This window comes from Haliotis asinina, chromosome 5 (genome assembly GCF_037392515.1).
Source record: "Haliotis asinina isolate JCU_RB_2024 chromosome 5, JCU_Hal_asi_v2, whole genome shotgun sequence".
Classification (NCBI taxonomy): domain Eukaryota; kingdom Metazoa; phylum Mollusca; class Gastropoda; order Lepetellida; family Haliotidae; genus Haliotis; species Haliotis asinina.
The window spans coordinates 11444618-11465532 of record NC_090284.1 but is presented as its reverse complement, the minus strand read 5'-3'; the positions used below and the strand labels follow the sequence as shown (position 1 = coordinate 11465532).

Genomic DNA, 20915 nt, shown 5'->3' with positions numbered 1-20915 from the left:
CAACAATGAAACTGTCACAGGAGCCCTGCCCTTAGTAGGCTTTCAGCTGTAGCAATGCATACGGTTAATTCACAAAAAAACTGGCACTATACAATGACAGCATATTATTAAATGTTGAGGTTACATAACATTTTACACAGAACAGCTGACCATGGGTGAAGGTGCACGTTAACTTGGGATGTGAGGCGGTTTATCGATCTGTTTAACAACTGATCAAGGATTCAGGTCACATTGGTCAGTTGACGTGTGCTTGTTGATATCATCACGTTAGAAAGTGTTATACGAAATATAAATATATTTGAAATTGCATCCAAGCTGTGATTATAACCAACCTTTTCAAGTCATATCACTAGTGTCAGTGGTGACAGGTCCCGATTCTCCGCTTTACATATGAGGCGAGCAATTGTCTCCCACACCCAAGAGAATGAATGACCTGAGGAGTCCAACTCAAGTCTAGAATACTTGGGGAAGTCTAGATTGTCAGTGCCCCATCCCCATGATTAATTCTTGTTCTGGACTCCACTGGAGAGTAGTTGTGTAATTTTGTAGATACACATATTTATCTAAATACGACAACTTTATTTCTGGGTGTAAACGTCAGTCTAATGGCGTATATATAGACCATACTCCCAGTACCGTACTTCTGAAACTCTCACGGTTGGAGGCAATAAAAGCTCGCTTCCGCTCAGAGCTCTTCGCACAATCAATAGATGTCGCTCGATCTCGGTGGAGCGGGAGATTTTGCAGCGTATTCAAGTTTGATCGCTTTGTCACACATGTAGCTACATCCAGTTGACTATGTTTTGTGTTAAACTTAAATCTGTCTGTGTCTCGGAATAGTAATAAAACCACACGGATCTACTCCGTGTATGGGTGAGCGTTTCCAACACGACCGAGTCTGCTTGTGCCGATAGCGTGGGCGATGTATATTGACAGCAGTACCTAACCTCACAAAACCTCCATATAGATCTAGGGATATTGACCTGGCATCGATACTGCACGACAAGTAAATAGTAGTAGGGGATCGTCATACATGGTATAATATATGTAACTGATAAGTTTCAAAAGAAATCAATTTCTTATCTTAGCAATGTTCGAGAACGACAGTGTTCTGGCGTCAACAATATAAGCACTGTATACGTACGTAGGGCAATCCAAATGGCCTCTGCGATACGGTTGAGTTGTGTTGACCCTGGTTATTGATGGAAAGACGTGTTGCGAGACGCGCTGCCGTACCACCTACATGTGTGAATACATGTAATGTGTTTTTAAAACTGAACTAGCCTGAGTTGGAAAATCGATGCTGACGTCTTGGGCAAATATTGCTAAGGTGATCGACGTTTATTGTTTTGTATACAACATTGTTAAGTATTTGTATGCATGTATAATTCTTTGAATCAGACCGTTGTCCTTTTCTGACGAGAGTAACTAATATTCCAACTGCATTTGAAAACACAATTACGAGTAAGTGCAATGCATAAAATCTAAAAAATATGGTATCAGTATTAACACGGTACCAGTTTTAATGCCGTATTTCCTCTTATAAGTGCCCGGGCTCGTATTAGTTCAGTAAACTCAGACCCGGCGCTTAGGGGACGCGCATATTGGAATACCGGCGCTTAAAGTTTCCACGGAAATAAATATAGAGACTTTCCTTTGGTATTTTATTTTTAACCTCCAGTGTAAACATATGATGTATGTTGCACACCCGTCGATTATTAGGGACCCGGCGATTATTAGGGACCCGGCGATTATTAGGGACCCGGCGATTATTAGGGACCTATTAGGGACCCGTCGATTATTAGGGACCCGTCGATTATTAGAGACCCGTCGATTATTAGGGACCCGTCGATTATTAGAGACCCGTCGATTATTAGGGACCCGGCGTTTCAGTTTCCCTTATAACGTCCCCACTTTCGGTCGTGTTAAGAAATGTCACGTTTATTATTGTATTCTTCTTGTAATTTTTAGACTGTTGCTTCCATTGATAAATTATACCAGCTCCTGTCATCAGCGAACCCAGCAGTCAGGTTAAAAAATCTTTTTCTCCAAGACCCTACCGAGATAAATACCTTTTTGACAAATGTGTTTATAAAAAGCGCACTTTATGCACTGTGTATAGAGTGAGTGGGTGAATACAGTTTTACGCCCAAAGATTCCAGCAATATCACGACGGGGGACAACAGAAATGGGTTTCATACATTGTACCCATACTGGGAATCGAACCCGCGGTTTCGGCGTGACGAGCGAACGCTTTAACCACTGGGCTACCCCACCGCCCCTGAGTATATAGAAGAGCATGGGTTATGTGGCCTCTAATGAGATACAACTACAAATTAACGTGTCACTTCTTCACATATCTATATAGTAGGCTGGTTTACAGTTTATGCAGACGTTTTCTGTTTCGTATACCCACATACGCAAATGATAGTGAGGCCAGCCCCGAGATGGAAAGTGCAACTGTGTTCATGTCTGAAGAAAATCAACCTGAAATCTTGTCTGTCTTCCATGTACTAATTCATACTGTTTTAAGATTACACGTCAGTGAACGAGTATTAAGGCATTTGGCCTTTTCCATCATAACATCGGCGGCTGTCAGCATGTAGAAATTACACCTTCCCTCTACGCTAGAAGTGTTGAATTTCGACGTGTCACGGGGTAAAGCAATATATGAACTTTCATGTTGTAGAATCTGCTTTCACACTTACATCCGCCGGTCCTCCATGCTCAAAGTCCGTGGAGATCCGGAGGGCATGATAACTGTAACACGGAAACGTATATTATAACAGAAAAAGAAAGGAATTGTAGCTCCCCACCTCTCTCTCTCTCTCTCTCTCTCTCTCTCTATCTCTCTCTCTCTCTCTCTCTCTCTCTCTCTCTCTGTATTGGTAGTGTAAAAAACTACTTGACCTTGCAAACTACATTCATCTCTCGCGCTCACTCAGTTGAACGAAGCGACGTAAAATCATGCTAACTGTTGACTCCGTGAATCCGATATCGATGTTGCAATGCCTATACCATTCGTTCTGCATGTACTACGCAAATTTGCGCACTGTATGCAACTTTTTTAAATTTGTACACCCTTCAGAAGAGAAATATATAGTTGATTTTGAGAATAACGGACTCGTGTAGCTGCGGCTAAAACAATACAAATATACTGTTTCGTCCATCCTTGTGTAATTGTAAACATCCTCAGCTCCAAAACGCGACAATTTTAACTTGTTCTCTTGTTTTAGGAGGAAATATTCGGTAAAACGTGGCCAAGAAAACATGCAAAGTAAAGTGCATGTTCGAGGGGATGTCAATTAGTTTTGAGCCTTGAGAATTTTTCATACCCAGGTGTCACAGCCTATGGTACGACATTGAACCTTGGGGTGTAGCTGATGTGACATGTAAGTTTTGGTATCCTTCTCTCAGAAGTTATTGAACAGCTCACATTGACAGAAAGAGACTCCCCTACCCCCACCCCTCACGGCAGTGAAAGTGAATAAAATTGAGTGTAGAGAAGTAATTAAGTTTTTAGTTCTTGAAGGAAATTCGGCGAAGAACATTGAAGAAAAGCTTTCAGCAGTTTATGGGAAGTCTTGCCACGACTAATCGAAACATTGCCATAAGTCCCCTTGAAGCCGAGCAGTCGCAGCCCGCAGTTGCCCAACATTTCAAGGTTCATCAAAGCGTCGTATCTAGCCATTGGGATCTTCTTCTAGACCAGTTCCACCCAAGATCGTCCGAGAGTTACAACCCAAAGTTGTGTCATCGTGTTACCACAGCCGTAGAGACTGCGCAAGGTATCAGGAGACCAAACTGTCAGGAACTGACTGCGTGAAGTGGGGATTCGACCAAGAAGGCCCCTGTTTTGAGAGACCTAACAGTACATCATCAAAGTCCTTGCACGTCACATCCTTCCGATTATGACCCGACAGAGGGACTAGTTCCAGCATGACAACGCACATACAGCACATGCCACGGCCCGCTACCTTGTCAGTTCTAACGCTAATGTCTTGCCATGACCTTCCGGATCATCAGCTCGAAACCCGATAGAACACCCATGGCATGAGCTCGACAGACGTGTACGTCAACCCCAAAGCACACATCAGACATTTCCACTACTGGCCATCGCATTGCGAGTGGGAAAGAATTCCTTTAGATCGACTTCGTCACCTAGTCAAGTCTGGGCCGAAGCAGTGCTGAGTAGTATTTGCTACCAATGGTTACCATACAAACTATGAACTTTGACATCTTGTGGACGCAAATAGACTGAAACATATCAGTAAAGGATGCTGCTGTTGGCGAACCCTTTGTCCGTGGACATTTGCATATTTACCTATCTACCATTGAAATTAAATGAAATAATTGCTCTTAAACAAACAATCAATTCTCCTAAAACTTGTTTATGCGTTTCGCGTTTTTATTTTCTAAGATCTCATTTTATATAAACATTCTGAGGAGAACAAATAAGAAATCACATGAAAGCACAAGTGTTCCTTTATTTTTTACAAGCTGTATGCGATACAAAGCTTGCGAAGAAACCTTGGACAAAATAAACAGCACTTTTGTTTTCATGTGATCCTATATTTTTATCAGTAGATGTCATTTGTGTAAAGTATGTTCATTATTATGTGTTATTTATACAGTGTATGTACAAAACCACAGCTAGTAACATGAAACAGAACAGGAAGCCCAAATAAGGGTGATGTTACATTTCAATTCACAATGCCAATATCCCAAGAGGTGGCCATCTCTTCACCAACACATAGCTCATTATGTGAAAATACAACATCATTAAGTAACTAATACTGATAGAAATTAAGTAATAATGTTATAAGAAATACCAAAGTTTCAAATGATATGACATTTGAAACCTTAGCAAACTTTGTTACCTATGTTACCATCTTTAACATATGTATCAGTTACTTTAGCATGCCTTGATCGAAAACTGGACCGCCAAATGATGCCCAAACATCGTTTTAACTACGATAGTTAAAACACACAAAGGCATTTTGAAAGAATTACACTTTGTAACATGTTTAACATGACGTCTTAATTATCATTACACAATGCCATTTAGAAAGTGGGCAAATGCAACATATGTCATATTTGGGATTTCACTTTCTTAGTAAAGTACAAATTCTAGTACTTTTTAGGGTTGAGTCCCATCCGGGATTCGAACCCGTACCCTCAGAGTCAGGCACCTAATCGCCAGCACACAAAGTCAGCCGCCTAGCCCGCTCAGCCACCGTGACTTCCACAAAAAAGGCAGTCGGACAACTGGTAGTCTAGACAGCGTACTTTGTGTACCCCTCTGATGAGTGTGAATTGTCACGGCTTCCAGTGAGTGAGTGAGTGAGTGAGTTTAGTTTTACGTCGCACTCAGCAATATTCCAGCTATATGGCGGCAGTCTGTAAATAATCGAGTCTGGACCAGACAATCCAGTGATCAACAACATGAGCATCGATCTGCGCAATTGGGAACCGATGACATGTGTCAACCAAGTCAGCGATCCTGACCACCCGATCCCGTTAGTCGCCTCTTACAAGCTGAGTCGCCTTTTATGGCAAGCATGGGTTGCTAAAGGCCTATTCTACCCCGGGACCTTCACGGGTCAAGGCTTCCACGGCCGAAAGCTATGATTACATGATGCCATTTAGAAAGTGGCCAAATGCAACATATGTCATGTTTGGGATTTCTCTTTCTTAGAATTCTAGAATTTGTACTTTACTAAGAATGTGAAATCCCAAATATGACATATGTTGCGTCTTAATTTATCATACTACCACCTGAATTTACCCCATAAAACTGATGTGGTTTCTCTCTCAGAATGTGTCTGCTGCTTGATGACGGTCGCCACAGAATGTAGGTAGAGCCAAAAACTCATTCTATTTTTTTCGAACACTTAATTCCGTACTCTCTCGTAACGTAATAATCGGTTACGTATGCATATTTTCACTGGTTTTCATTTTCACTATTGCAAATCTACGGCGTTGAAAACAATTTTTTCCAGTATTGAACTATAGTTATAGTGAAAACCTGCCGTAATCAAATTGGTAAATGTGTTGAGTATAAATGGTTGATATTGTACTTACCTTAAGCAGGAAAGGTGCGTCGTGACACTGTCATTTAAAAAGACACCACGTATGTATCCAAAGTTTAGCGACAGCGTTTCAATACTCTTAACACTATTCCGATTTTGATGGTTTGACTTCTTATTCTAACCTTAATACTGCGTAATAAGCATGTTGGTCTTCAAACACTTAATCTGAAACCCAAACTGCAATTTCAAAATGACCCTATTGACTTAAGTGAATCGTCCGACATGGCCAACATTGACTTTTCCTGCATTGCCAGTATAAGTACAGAAGATCTGAAACAGTGATTAATGGGTAAGGAGAACATATGAGTTTGTGATTAATGCAAATGTTATAGTGTCTACCTAAACTAAAAACTAAAAACTATATAGTCAGGCTATATGATATTTAGTTGTTATTATTCAATCTGCAATCTTGATCTTTATCACTACCGCAGAGTACATTGTTGTTTTGTCAGCTACCTTATTCCGCCTTGTCACTTCCATTAATTACTGTAAATGACATTTATGGCCTTTATTGGTCATCCCCCGTGTAGTCCATTGTATTATGTATTTTCGTTCAAAGAAATTGGAGATTAGGAAAATTATACATATTCTTAAACCACTCACTACACTTAATGTGAAAATCAATGTTTCCAAATTTTCCCACCATCCCGTTGGTGGCCATCTTGGATTTCAAAATGGCTGCCAAATTCAGTAATGTGCCACCTTTTTTTCACTTTTAACTACTATTGTGCATCTATTTTCACTATATATTTGAAATTTTTATGCTGTTAATGGTTACTTGTATACATCCAACTATCAAGGCTACTATTACTTTGTATACATGAAGGGGAAATGTGTTATTATATACATTTGAACGTTATATATTTCATATCAACTATTTATGATATATATCTATACACTGAACTCACAGATACTTGTATATACTTGTATATTGTAATACTTATTTATCTCTGTATGAAACAAGAATATTATGAATGTTATGATAACCAATTAAATTACTAACTTGATCAGTGGTGCAATCGTTGCAACGGGTTGAAGATCAGAACATGAATGTCCACAGTGTCACAGTATTGACAGGTTAATGTCTATCCTCAGATGTTGCAATCTTCAGACAGTGTCAGCACCAAATACACAACACCGTTTACAGCAAGTCATCAATATCATCGTGATTTGCATTTCAGACATGTCATCATATCTCCATTTGAAAAGTTGTCATTAATCATGTAATTATATACTAGTATCCACAATGTCCCCAAATGAGAGATCATTCAGAAACACTCATCATAATACATATTTACAGCAGTTCATCAAAGTTATCATCAGGAATTGTTTCCACAACTTGAGACTCTTCATTCTCACACTGATTACTGCACTGACAAAGTTCAGTACATGGTAAGTCCTTTGATTTGCATGTACACCGTTGAGTTGAACAGTCTGTCTTGCACTGGCATCGAACCATCTCGAGAATAGCCTGTGGAGCTGGAAGAACATCTGTGGTGACTGGTCTAAGCTGAGCATCCTTATCCCTATAATACCCATATCTCACTGGGTCCAAGAGGACTTGTTTGGCAACATGATCTTGAGCCCATACCCATGCCTGCATCTGAACTCTGTGAATGTGCTGTCTCAAGGCACCAGTTGCAGGAGGGAGCCTATCACTTTCAGCCATGTGTTTGCAAATGAGATACCACCTGAGTTCAGGAATTTCATTCAGGGTGATTGATTTTGGACGATACACAGCACATACAAATCCAGCTAATGTTGAAAATGTTTCTTCAGCAAGATCTTCCCTACAAGAGAGCTGCTGTAAAGCTTCAAAAGTGTCTCTTGTGGCTGTTACAAATGTCTTGAACCAAGTTGTCTTCCCAACACAAGAAAATCTACCTGTATTATCAGCTCCACAAAAAGCATGGAAGGCTGGTAGAGCCTTGCCTTTTTCAGCCCCAAGTGATTTCCATATAGGCTCTATTTGTACTTCACCTGATGCCATGCAGACATATGTCTTTACTGGCAGGTGATCATAATTTGCTATGATTAGCACGAGGACGTCAGTATCAGGAGAGAAGAAAACAAGTTCAGAGTCACAAGGGTTTCGCTGAGATGAACAGATGGCTTGGTAGATCATGAGTGTGTCAGCCTCTTCATGGTTGTTTGACTCAAAGTTGATGCTGTGGTTACTTCTTGTGTTACAGTGATGAAGACCTTTGATGAATCCTTGTTGTACTCAATGGTCTTTGTTGCAAGGTACTCTGCAAGATCATCCTTAGTTTGGTCATGAGATAAGAATCGCTTGAATGTGATGTGCTTGATTCTTGTTCCATCAGTTATTTGGTACTGGACTGGATCCTTGCCATGACGTCTTTTTTTCTCTTGTTGCCCATTTAAATGAATCAGGTCTATAGGTATCAAACACAAGAGTAACTTCGTCAAATTTTCTTGTAAGACTCATCAGTCGGTTATTGAAGCACCAGTTTAATTCCTTTACCGTCTCCACTGCTGAAGGTATCTGTGTCATCTTCTGAAGAAGAACCATACCATCAACTACAGCAATCCTAAGCACTGTAGAGTCAATCTGGGTAAGTTTAGGGGCTGTTTCTGGATCTCTGATCATATGGCTTTTTCCCATTTCCTCAAGGCAACTGATTTTCACTTGTCTGTACATTGCAACAACATGCCATCCGCAGAAAAGAATGCTCTTGGTGTCAGCGTGAATTCATAGCTTCCTATAGCATGTTTCAGGTCAATATCGCGACTTGATCTGGCTAAAATCATTAGTCGTCCTCTGTTTCTTTCAGGTCCACGACCTTGTCTCGAAGTTTCACTGTTTGCTTCTTGCTGTTAGACATGTAAAGATTGCTGTTTTCCTTCTTCACTGGAGCCCACAGACTGACTGTTCCATTGATTCTTTCTGCGACATATTCTTCATACAACTTTTGCCCGGTCTCATCTATGTTCAGTATCTGAGAGACATACTGATCTTGAACATATGCATGTGTTATCAGATTGTGCAGCTTGTCCCCTTCAACAGTAAAATGATTCTCGTGACTCAGGATAGTATTCATGATTTTGTCAACTGCAATGTGGTCCCGCTGGATAACACCTAGTGCAAGATCATGATGCTTCTCGACTTTACCTGCTTCAAGACCAAACTGACTGATGAACTCATTGGCTAATCGTGACAACTGAGGTGCTGCCAGAAAAAAAATGTTGTCTTGCATTTGCATTCCGTGATATGCCATCAAGACCAGAGTGTACCTTCATTTGTCTTTCAAGTTGTTCACATGCATGATCAGCTCCAATGGACACAAAGGGGATACGTTTCTGGGAATCAGATATATTTCCATTAGTCAGCTCATTCCATGTGTATGGATCCTTTGACCTCAGTGCATACATATCTGCTAAGTATCTGGGCCACAGTCTTTAGTATTTGATCCGATCCATTGCAAAAAATAGTTTGCTCAGTTCTTCACCAGCCTCTAGAGGCAAATTAAAGTCTGCATTCCTTGATGCAGCAATGAAAAAAAGAATGTCCTCAACTCGGTGCAAGTAGTTCATCATTGACTTGAACATGGCATGTTTGGGCATCTCTTGCTCCCAGGACTGAAATTTGGTCATTAGGTCATCCATGGCAATTCGTCTAAGCAGCTTGGAATTTGCATTCTTCACAGATTCATACTTTTCACTTTTGTCGTCTACATTACAGGCTCTGACAATTTCCTTGGTGAAATCAGAGTAGACTACTTGCAGCTCGGGTTTATTCCTGAAAAACTCCTCAAGCGCTAACTCATACAACGCAGTGTAAGAGTACAGATGAGCTCTGAGGCAGCGTTTGTAGTGGATACATTTTAGTATCTGTCTAGTTGTTGTTGGACCAAAAACATCAGCTTCCATCCAGGCATCATCAATTCCAGAATTTTCAACAGACGAACCAAGAGCTCTCAGAGCAGCTATAACAACATGCAACTCACCAAGCCGGGGCACAAACTGTCTTTTCAAGTCAGGACTGGAATCTAAAAGTTTAACAACTTTCTCGTACAGCGCCATGTCGAATGAAATAACAGTTGGGTGATCTTTTCCAATTGCCAGTTCTTTCAGATTCTGAGCCTGTATCATTACTGTCAGTAGTGTTGACCATTCGTGTGCGACTTCAGGGAGTAATGGCAAAGCACTCACTCGAGTCATTGTTTTGCAGTCAGACAATAAAGAGTTGTATGCAGCCCAACCTGGAATCATGTTAGTTTCTCTTTCTTCCCCCATTCTGGACATCACTGATGCTATTAACCATCCAAAGTGTGTCAAGTAATAGTCTTTTGAAATACCATCTCTTTTGAAGTCCAGTTTTGTCTCCTTTGTTGATAAGTGAGGTGTGGCTTTCAAGTCTGGTTTTCTGCAGGGGATCAGCTTTGTATGATAGGGAGCAACTGTAAGATTTTGGCTCTCCTGTATGTCAAGCGGTTGTGATATCAGTTCTCCTGAGGCATCAGCCTTCTGGTAGACAGCAGTCATGGTTCCATGTGTCGTTCCCTTCCCATCAGGTGTGTCTTCTGCAAAGTCTATGTTGTCAACAGCAAAGAAGACAAATGAACCTTTCCGAAGAAATGGTGGAACATATAAACCATGGAAGTGTCTTGTATTGTTAACTACAGCATTTGCAAGTTAAGTTTCTAGAAGAAGAGCACGCCTATAAGGGATGCAGTAGTTTTGGGCACTGAGGAGATCCATTATCATCTTGTTTCTTGTGTTGTAGTGAACTGCAAGAGCTAATCCAAGCATCTGAGGATTTTCCTTTCCACGTAATCTAAATACTCCAGACTCTCTTTGTTGTTGATATATTACCTGTCACCTGGATTTGACACCATACACTATATTTCGGCAGATTGTAAGTACAGTTTTGTCAACAGTGCTTGTCTTTTCTTCACTGCTGAATTCAAGTTTTGTTCCTGCCATTATCCAACGAATGAGAGAGTAGAGTTCAGAAGGAACATCATCCACAGTACTTGTAACTTGCATAGAAAAGTTGCTGTTATCTTCTTTCTGAAAGGTCTCAATGCTCTTGCGTACCAGCTTGGCAGATTGGTATATGTGTTTCATATTTTCCATGTTGTGGTCTCTCTCAATAGCACTATGGACCATTTCTTCCTCACAAGCGTTTGGGGAATACAGCACAGCAGGTTTCCGTCTGTCTTGTTGAGGGACAGATTTCACACCGGGAAGCTCGGAAAGAATCTTTTCCTTCAGCCACTGCCTTGTGTAGGTAGGCACATGCTTGTCCAACATTTCAACACCTCCAAGCATACAGATATATGTCTTCTCAAATTCCTCTATTGATAAGAAAGCTTTGTTTGCTGTTTGCAGGTCCACCAAATCAATCAATTCAGTTATACATTCAGTTTGAACTGGGTGCTCACTTTGTTTTCTTTGCTGGTTTCCTGGCATAGGACATGGAAAACATGACTGGTCCAACAAGTCTTGTGATATCGGACATCAATCGCATGTGTGTCAGTTGGAGAAATGGCAGAGTTTAATCTTGTTTTCAGGAAAGAATATCTTGAAACCTCAACTGCATCTCTGAGGTTTGAGCCAGCTTTTTCTGTCCTGACTTTGAAAAGCTGCTGTTGATCATCCTGCTGACAGAAGAAACAAAGATTGTTATCAAATGGAGATGTTGATGATCTTGTGAAAGGCATTGCTGAACACTCTGACTGACTTTCATTATGAGAAACCTTTCTTTTCCTTCCCCTCTTGCTGCATGCAATTTGGTCAAAATCTGCAGTTTCATGTTTTCTATTCCTGGTACGTTGTATTTAGTCTTTATTAGTTGCATTGGAATAGCAGCTTCTGTGCCAAACAGCCTTATGTAATCCTTTGTGCAACCTTCAAGTCTCTGGCAGATATCAACATACAGTCCATCTTTTATTGTAGCACGTTCATGTATAATTTCCAACAGGTTTTCATAAGATTCTAATCTTGGTTGGAATACTAGAGGGAATTTGATTTTGTCACTGGTGGCATTTTGACATAAAATGCACAAACTCCAGTTAAGGTCCTTCTCATTTGTTGTTTCACAACAATGACTTAGCTGTGGTATTGTTGTCATTGTGATCTGAAAATATAAAAATAAATCATCTATTTTTGTCATATCAACCCAAATGTTTTAATTATTCTAAATTAATCATCTTGCAAACATCTTTACAAAAACCTCATAATTCATGACCAGATATGAAGCAATTATAGTCAAATCATTACATTATGATCAGTTGCAAGTTAAAATCTTACAGGGAAACAATAGTAGAAATCTTTAACAGAAAATCACAATTAATAACAAAAATAAAAACTTGATATACTGTAATCACTAAAGGATACAAATACAACACCTAAGTGTATAAACTATCTTGCAAAATTTAGATATTGTATAACTTGTTCACCACAGGACCCGATATTAAACATTGTTCTTGTTTGTTGTAATGAAATTATCATCTGGTGACTGCATCATAACATATTAGGGGTCCTTTTAGGGAGGATGTCTTAAAGGCAATGTTGTGGTGATCCAAACCATGTTTACTTATTTAAATAAACATATTCTATATTGTCAGAAATGTAGACTTAGTAATACACTTGATATATAACACCGAAAGAATAGCTTTCAGAACATATACCGTACAAAACAAGTATAGATTACCCCCAAAAGGGCCCCCTTTGTTGCATACCAGCACAAAGACCATACACTTGCTTTTCACTTATTTCAGCAAATATGTAACACTCTATCTGTATGATAGCATGCCAGATACTATGAACATGTCAATCAATGAATAACTAAATGGCTCAGAAAATATTAAATACATCTAAGAAGTCAAACAATGCTAAGGATACAACTGGGCTCATGTGATAGATTTAAATGATGTCACATTTTGTTAAGTATTTTCAATCAAAATATATAGACAGATATGTTAGCACTTGAAATGATATTTATACTCACCTTGAAGTCATGCTTGATATCCACTGGGTACCATCCTTAAGACACAAAATTGCCTACAAATTCGTCATGTTTTGCAAGTCATCTCTGCCATTTTGACTTCATAGGACAGGGTCACAAAGGGAGACAACTCATATGGCAGTAATCTCCTACAACTAATTATGCTTCCACTACTGGGAAGGGACTTTGTGGTGTCAATAATAAAGAAGTTTTATTCACTTTAAGAGAAAGTGGAAAATTGGAAACATTGTTTCCCTAAAGAGTGTAAAAACACACAGAGAAACAAATCTCCAAATTTTTTGAACGAAAAATTAAAAGTGAACATAATGCAATGGACTATTGGCTGTGTCTGTCATCACATCAACTGTAGAAGGAAGCGCTATTAGTTTCTCTATCTGTCCATTGTTGAATCTTTACTTGTCTAATGTTGTTAAAAACTATATATATGTATGCTCACATCTATACTGTAGTGTGGAGATGTTAGTGTGGAGACCGGCATTCCGACTGTCTTTGTAGGGACGACCGCGAGCAGGATTATGCCGCTCGCAGGAAAGGCGCTGGGGTTGAGCTGGAAGTCCGCTCACCACATTCATGTATACCTGTTTGTCATGTCTTGTGAAACCAACGAAAGAAGTTTGAACAACTAAACGATGCCCTCGCCTTCATCAACGTATTCATTTGTCTTCGTCAACGTAATGTTCATCGAAATCATGAGGTAATTCAACCCGAGCCGATGACCACAAGCCCGCGTTCACACAAATATTGGGCACAGTATTTGTTGGATTTTGAGCAAATGGCTGACAACATCAATTGCACCTCATTAGTGAGAACGGGCGTGAAGTGTTCTCTCTGAAGATCTGATGCTTTAAGGAATCTGTAACTTAACGCAGTGTAAATCATATGCCTGTCATCTCGAACTGTTGAGACTGTGGGGCGATTTGGTCAACATGTATATACCAGGAACCCACTGCCTTGACTCTACCATGGCTACAGTCTACCAACAGAACTAGCTCACTCACGTTAAACGGACAGCAGCGTGCAGCTGAGTTGAACCAGATTCCATCAGGCCAATATAGCCTCACCCTATCAGCAAGTGTCATAAAACGTCTCATTTTAAGCTGCGATTTCAAACAGATACCCGAACAGTGAACGACAGTGAAACATCAGTGCGTGTGTATTATCCTTCACTTTCGATAGATAGAGCGACTAGTACGTGTAAAACATTCACATTAAGTGGAAGGTGAAATTCCACATTGGCAAATTGAATAAAAACGTGCCATTCGTAACAGGAAGTGTCAGGCGTTGAAGATCATAATAATGTTTTTAATGTGTTTTTCAATACTGTTAAGAAAGTTTGTGAAACATTCAGTTGTGCGTATTTCAAACAAAAACGAAGCGTTTACAACTTTTAAGAATAGTGTTGGCGTAATTCATTCATTAAAGGCGTAAAGTACAATGTATATACAGAAGGTATCATGATAGTACGGCCATGACACGATGCGTCAAGTAGTCTCTTGAAACACGTGTACCACAGGGGCGGACGTTGTCAACGTGAGCTCATGTTCCATCATTTCTACATATTCTACACTACGTCGCCCTGGTAGCGAACGCCTTTCAAACTGCCATTTCGGATCACTCATAATTTATTGCTATGGCGTGGGTGGCGGGTAGGAGTGTTGTGGTGATGATGTTTGTTTCCTTATTTTTCTATTTTTTATTTTATCAATTTTATCATTTTTCTTTCCGAATATGGACGTGACGTCACTCATGGCGATTCACCCTAGGAAAGTCGGAAATGTTGTCATGCATTCCTATATGCTTCGCCGAAATATCAAAGGCTGTGACAATACTTTATCAGGCGATAAAGTCCACTTATTTGCATTTGTCCCCACTAGTCAAACGTACTCTTGCCAACTGACGTCACGATTCATGTCAGTTGTCATCGCCTTGTACAGCCTCCTACAGTAAAGTACTCTGCAGCACACCCCTTCCACTGTCCTTGTGCTTTAATGATAATAGCTCAGGGCAAGATTCCTCATCCTCGTACTTTAACTATACATGTAGTAGGCCAGGACAGAGGTTAATTTATTACACCAGTATGTAGACACTTGTCAATATACGTCTTTATTTTGGTCTTATAAATCTAATTACATTACAATCATACTTGTACGCATTTTGAAACTTAATAAAACGAAGCGATCTGCGAATGTATAACAGGAATGTCATACCTAGACATTTTATAGTGGTCCTATATATGAATCATAATTCGCACGCACGCCCTTGTGTATGTCGTCCGTATCATTACACTTCACGACGAAACCAATGATTCTGTTGAAAGCTAAGACAACTTAATGAAAACAAAATGCAAGCCGCTTCCACCGTCATCGTACTTTAATGATAATAGTTCAGGGCAAAAGTCCTCTTCCTCGTACTTTAACTATACATGTAGTAGGCCAGGACAGAGGTTACTTTATTACACTTGTTACGAGTGAGTATTTTCTGTATATTTTGCTATTAATTGAGTAATTATTATTATTGGGTCACACCGTCTAGTGCTTTGAATAAATATTATGATGGGACACATTCACATTCACTGGAGTATCATCATCAATCGCATCCTCGATATCTCCAGGGTATACGTTCCGATAAGTCTCCACTATACCCTGGACGCATCTACGGCTAAGCTCGATAAATTTATTACCTCCCTTGGCTGACTTTGTATCCAATCAGATGTATACGCACACACACACACATACACATTGATAGGTCCGAAAATTATATATATATATATATATATAATTTTCGGACCTATGAATGTGTATGTATGATTTCTCCTAAATCTGAGCCGCACTCCGAGTAAACCTTCGCAGTTACAACCGCTATCTTTATTGACACTGGCAAGTTCAGTTGTAACGGCGGATTAGCTGACTGGCTGATTGTGAGGATGCGAGCCAGTAAAGGGAGGTAATAAAATTTTCGGACCGAGCCGTAGATGCATCCAGGGTATAGTGGAGACTTATCGAAACGTATACCCTGGAGATATCGAGGATACATCAATCGCTGCCAACGCTTCATCTTCATAGCCGCCGTCAGACCTCTCACTGTGTTACAATCAGCATAACTGTTTCTCTCTCGCACCAAGACTTTGGTGAGTTTGCTATATTATATTTTGTCACCCATTGCCTTAGATTTTGTCTCACTTGTATTGTATTTGAAATCGGCATTGGGAAATTTACTTGTGACCTTGATCTCTTGCTTAGATCTAATAGTACAGTATTTGAATGTTTTAGACTTGTCTTTGTTCTGTTTTGCTGGTTCACAGGGGGTCTACCGTAACAAACTATACATGACGGTATTTCTTGAATAGATGATATCTCAAGAGAGAACATATTGTGTTTCGATAAACAGAAAAATGTCTGCAAAATTTGTCTTTCCTGTTAGCAATATTCCCACGACTCGTAAAGGTTCATTTTTAATGCGCCATTGCTTCGTGTATGTGCTATTTACAGTTAAAAATGTTTTCACGAGGTTCTGATAATTAGAGTTATTGTGCTGTTCACATTGAGAAACTGCATACATGACTAAAACATCTGTCAACAAAACCGAAAAATTCTAATTGTGGTCCGTACATTAGCAAGCACCTGCAAATTGTGTACCTTTAACTCGGCGGGATGTCTACATGATATGTTTTGAAAGATGTATTATTTAATTTAAAAACAAATATATTTTTATTGGATATTTTATTAATGCACTTTTATTTTTTCGTTTGTATGTCATTTCGTACCTGGAGTCATGGGCTACAGTGCTTGAATGCATAATATCAATGAAATAAGGTTTACGCGTAACATTTATCAAGAACCGTGTCAGTTCCAAGGTCACGTTGTTTCTAAACTTAGTGACACATATGTGTTAAAGCTGTACTCTATATCCTTGTATTAACACATCCTCATCGGGTGTTTATTTCTGACATGTAGGCACAGGAATAGAAACAAGAGTCATCAGAAGATGACATATACCCCCGGCCCCCACAGGTTTGAAAGGACAAAGAGTCTCAGAGTTACTCATTGTGTTTTTAGACTAAGTTTGAATTGTTTCCATGGAATTCATGAAAATTATAAATGCCACATATCTGTAACCAGCAAAGTCACAATTTCATATATCTGCCAAGATCTGGTCAAAGATATGAAACGGTTTTCGAGGTGTGCTCTGGAAATGAAACACCCTTCTCACTTTTCAGATTAGGTCCAAAACGTTTCCATGGAAACCGAGAAAATAATACATCACAAGATCCTGTAAATACCAAAAGGCACCACTTCAGCTTCTGACTGATATATCTACCAAGTTTTGCAGAAAACTACTGAACGGTTTTTTAGTTCTGCTCCGGAAACAAAACACACCTCTCACTTTTCAGACTCCATCTGAAACATTTCCATGGAAACCAAGAAAATAAGAAATCACAAAAACCTGTAAATACTAAAAGGCACCACTATAGGTTCAGACTGATATATCTACCAAGTTTTGCAGAAAAAATATTGAACGGTTTTTTAGTTCTGCTCCGGAAACGAAGCCCATTCCTCCATTTTGAGACTATGTCCGAAACGTTTCCATGGAAAACGATAAAATAATAAATCACAAAAACCTGTACATAGCAAAAGGCACCACATCAGTTTCTGACTGATGTATCTACCAAGTTTTGCAGAAAAATATTGAACGGCTTTTGAGTTCTGCTCCGGAAACGAAACATACCTCTCAATTTTGAGGCTATGTCCGAAACGTTTCCATGGAAACCGAGAAAATAATAAATCACAAAACCCTGTACATAGCAAAAGGCACCACTTTGGGGTCTGTCACACACATCTAGAAAGTTTTACGGACAGATATCAAGAAGGTTTTGAGTTCTGCTCCGGAAACAAATCACACCTCTCACTTTTGAGACTAGGTCCAAAACGTTTCCATGGAAACCGAGAAAATAATACATCTCAAGATCATGTACATAGCGAAAGGCACCACTATAGGTTCAGACTGATATATCTACCAAGTTTTGCAGAAAAATATTGAACGGTTTTTTAGTTCTGCTCCGGAAACGAAGTCCATCCCTCCATTTTGAGACTATGTCCGAAATGTTTCCATGGAAAACGATAAAATAATAAATCACAAAAACCTGTACATGGCAAAAGGCACCACTTCAGCTTCTGACTGATGTATCTACCAAGTTTTGCAGAAAAATATTTAACGGGTTTTGAGTTCTGCTCCGGAAACGAAGCCCACCCTACCATAAGACCACCAAAATGTTCCATGGAAAAACAAAGAAAATATAAATGCCAAAACTCTCTAGGCACAACCATAGGCTGAGATTACTATATCTGTGAAGTTTGGTCTAAAAATATTGAACGGTTTCTGAGTTATACACCGGAAACAAAATGATTACGGACGGACGAGGCGTCGACTATATCCCCCCGCATTACATGCCGGAGGGGGATAAAAATCTATGGTGCAGGTTAAGGGAACATAAAATGAGCCATTCCGAATATTGGGATAAGAGCTCCATACACTGACACACAATCGCAAATGTCCATCACTCTGAAAATACGGGGGAGTTTCTAACACTAACATTATCACAGCCTCCACAAATATTTATACATTTAATCATGCCCAAAACACTCGCATTTACAGGCACAAGCACACAAGCGCACACGCACACATACACACACAGAGACGCCACAAATATGAAAATTGTACCTCAAATATTAAATGGTGACGTATTTCCTTGACACCGTTTCTTATGTCATACATGTACATCAACAACGTATCTTCCCATTATGACAACTCCCAGAATGACTACTCCCAGTTTGACTACTCATGAACATAAACATAATGGACCACCACTACTCTTAATAAAGCACTGTACCTGTGGTAGCTGATTATTCCCAGTTTGACTACTCTGTGAAATAAGCCTGTAATGGGGACTTCCGGGGTCTCCCTATAATTATTAGAAGTCAAGTAAATCGGGTATCTTGTGATCATTCATTGGTTGTTTTAATATTGCAGATGACTCCTCTACTCGGATTAAACTTATGGTACAGGGTCCCGTTTCACAAAACTCTCGTAAGTCTACGATCTCGTAACTTTCCTAGTATTATTCGTATCCCCATACTGTAACTATAGGAAGTAGGAATACTACGAGATAAGTTACGAGAGCTTAGGCTTTCGAGAGTTTTGTGAAAGGGGCCCCTGGTTGGTTGTTTTTGAACACTGGACATAATCGAGTCACAACCCTAGCTAACGTAATCCCTCTACTCTGATTAAAATTAAAACGTTTTAACTGTCACATTTATAAACAAGTATCTAAGACCCATTCACGGAGATTTTGTATTGTCTGTGATTGGTGTTCAGTGAGCAGACCGATGAACAAGAACGTTAGTCAGTGGCGCAGATACATGCGTTTAAACAAGTCAATAATTAGCAGGGATCACTGACCTTTGGGAAAACTTTGAAACTTGGCGAATACTCATAACGCGGCCACTTACCACATCCAGAAGTAACATGTATATTGACACATATGCCAGATACCGACACCTATATTTTAGTATTAATAGTAATGATAGTAGCCATTGAGCCTGATGATGAACGTGCCCCCGATGGAATTATTTAACCTACCTTCATAGAAACTTTAAAGGTCCGCGTCTATGAACGTGTTTAATCTCTGATGGAGAGGTGGCGGTCTGCTACTGGCGTTTAATTCACGCTGTAGTATCTGACATTGTCGTCACGCAACATCGCCAACTGTCGAACAATCTACTACTTCAAGCAATGTGACAGACACATTAATGTAACATTCATCAGTGTTGAGTTGGTTATGTAGACTGTTGTATAGATACGTCTCAGTGTACCTGTACCAACTTCAGTCGTCAGCGGTGTTTGAAACAAAATAGACCAGAAACGAATAAATTCTTTCCACACCCGTAATAAATCCTTGCTAATACCGGAGTGGGATGTACGATGTTGTTTGTAAACAAATCGAGTCTGGACCAGACGATCCGGTGATTGCAGGGGCATAACTACCATTATGAAATAATGATTGTTCCTAAAACTGTTGGTCAAGACCTCAATACCATGTAAATATAAAACTTTGCAACCAATCGCGCTTACACGGAAAAACAGGCTTGCTAAGCGCCTGGATTGCCACCCTGCAATACGATGAGCATGTGTTTACGAGTCACTATGAAAAGGTGAGCGTATCTTGCCACCCGTAATAAACATATGCTAGGTCTTTTCCACCTGAAATAACTCGCGAACGCATAGTGTTAGTCAACACAGGGAACTGCGTCGGATATCTTTTTTGCCACTGATGCATCCAATTTTGATATTTCCACCACATGTGTAAGATAGCACTTATTGAAACTTTACTTCAGAAAAAGAAGTCACTGTAGGACGAATCAGTGAGATGACCAAACAGTATGAGAAGATGAAAAATAAAGAGACTATAAAAAGAGCAGCTGAAGGAAAATGATAGCTGAAGATGTCAATACAATATGATAAAATATGACCATAATAAAAGCTACTGGTAGTCTGAAGTGATGGTAAAAGCTACTGGTAGTCTGAAGTGATGGTAAAAGCTACTGGTAGTCTGAAGTGATGATAAAAGCTACTGGTAGTCTGAAGTGATGGTAAGAACTACTGGTAGTCTGAAGTGATGATAAAAGCTACTGGTAGTCTGAAGTGGTGGTAAAAGCTACTGATAGTCTGAAGTGATGGTAAAAGCTACTGGTAGTTTGAAGTGATGATAAAAGCTACTGGTAGTCTGAAGTGATGGTAAAAGCTACTGGTAGTCTGAAGTGATAATAAGAGGA

The 20915-nt window shown here is 39.7% G+C and overlaps 1 protein-coding gene across 6 annotated transcripts in view; it reads right to left on the bottom strand.

Moving 5' to 3' along the window:
* LOC137285031 (5-phosphohydroxy-L-lysine phospho-lyase-like) overlaps positions 1-20915 on the bottom strand; it is a 118139-nt gene that overhangs the window by 49513 nt on the left and 47711 nt on the right. For 2 of the 6 annotated variants that reach the window (XR_010956940.1, XM_067817208.1), the window contains exon 1: positions 2709-2800. Coding sequence is in view for 2 of the 6 variants with exons in the window: in XM_067817208.1 (XP_067673309.1) it covers positions 2709-2755 (47 nt within the window). In the remaining 4 variants the exon portion in view is untranslated. Of the gene's footprint in view, positions 1-332; positions 681-1144; positions 1181-2708; positions 2801-20915 lie in introns of those variants that run through there. The other 4 variants (XR_010956941.1, XM_067817210.1, XM_067817209.1 and 1 more) reach the window with 3 other exon arrangements.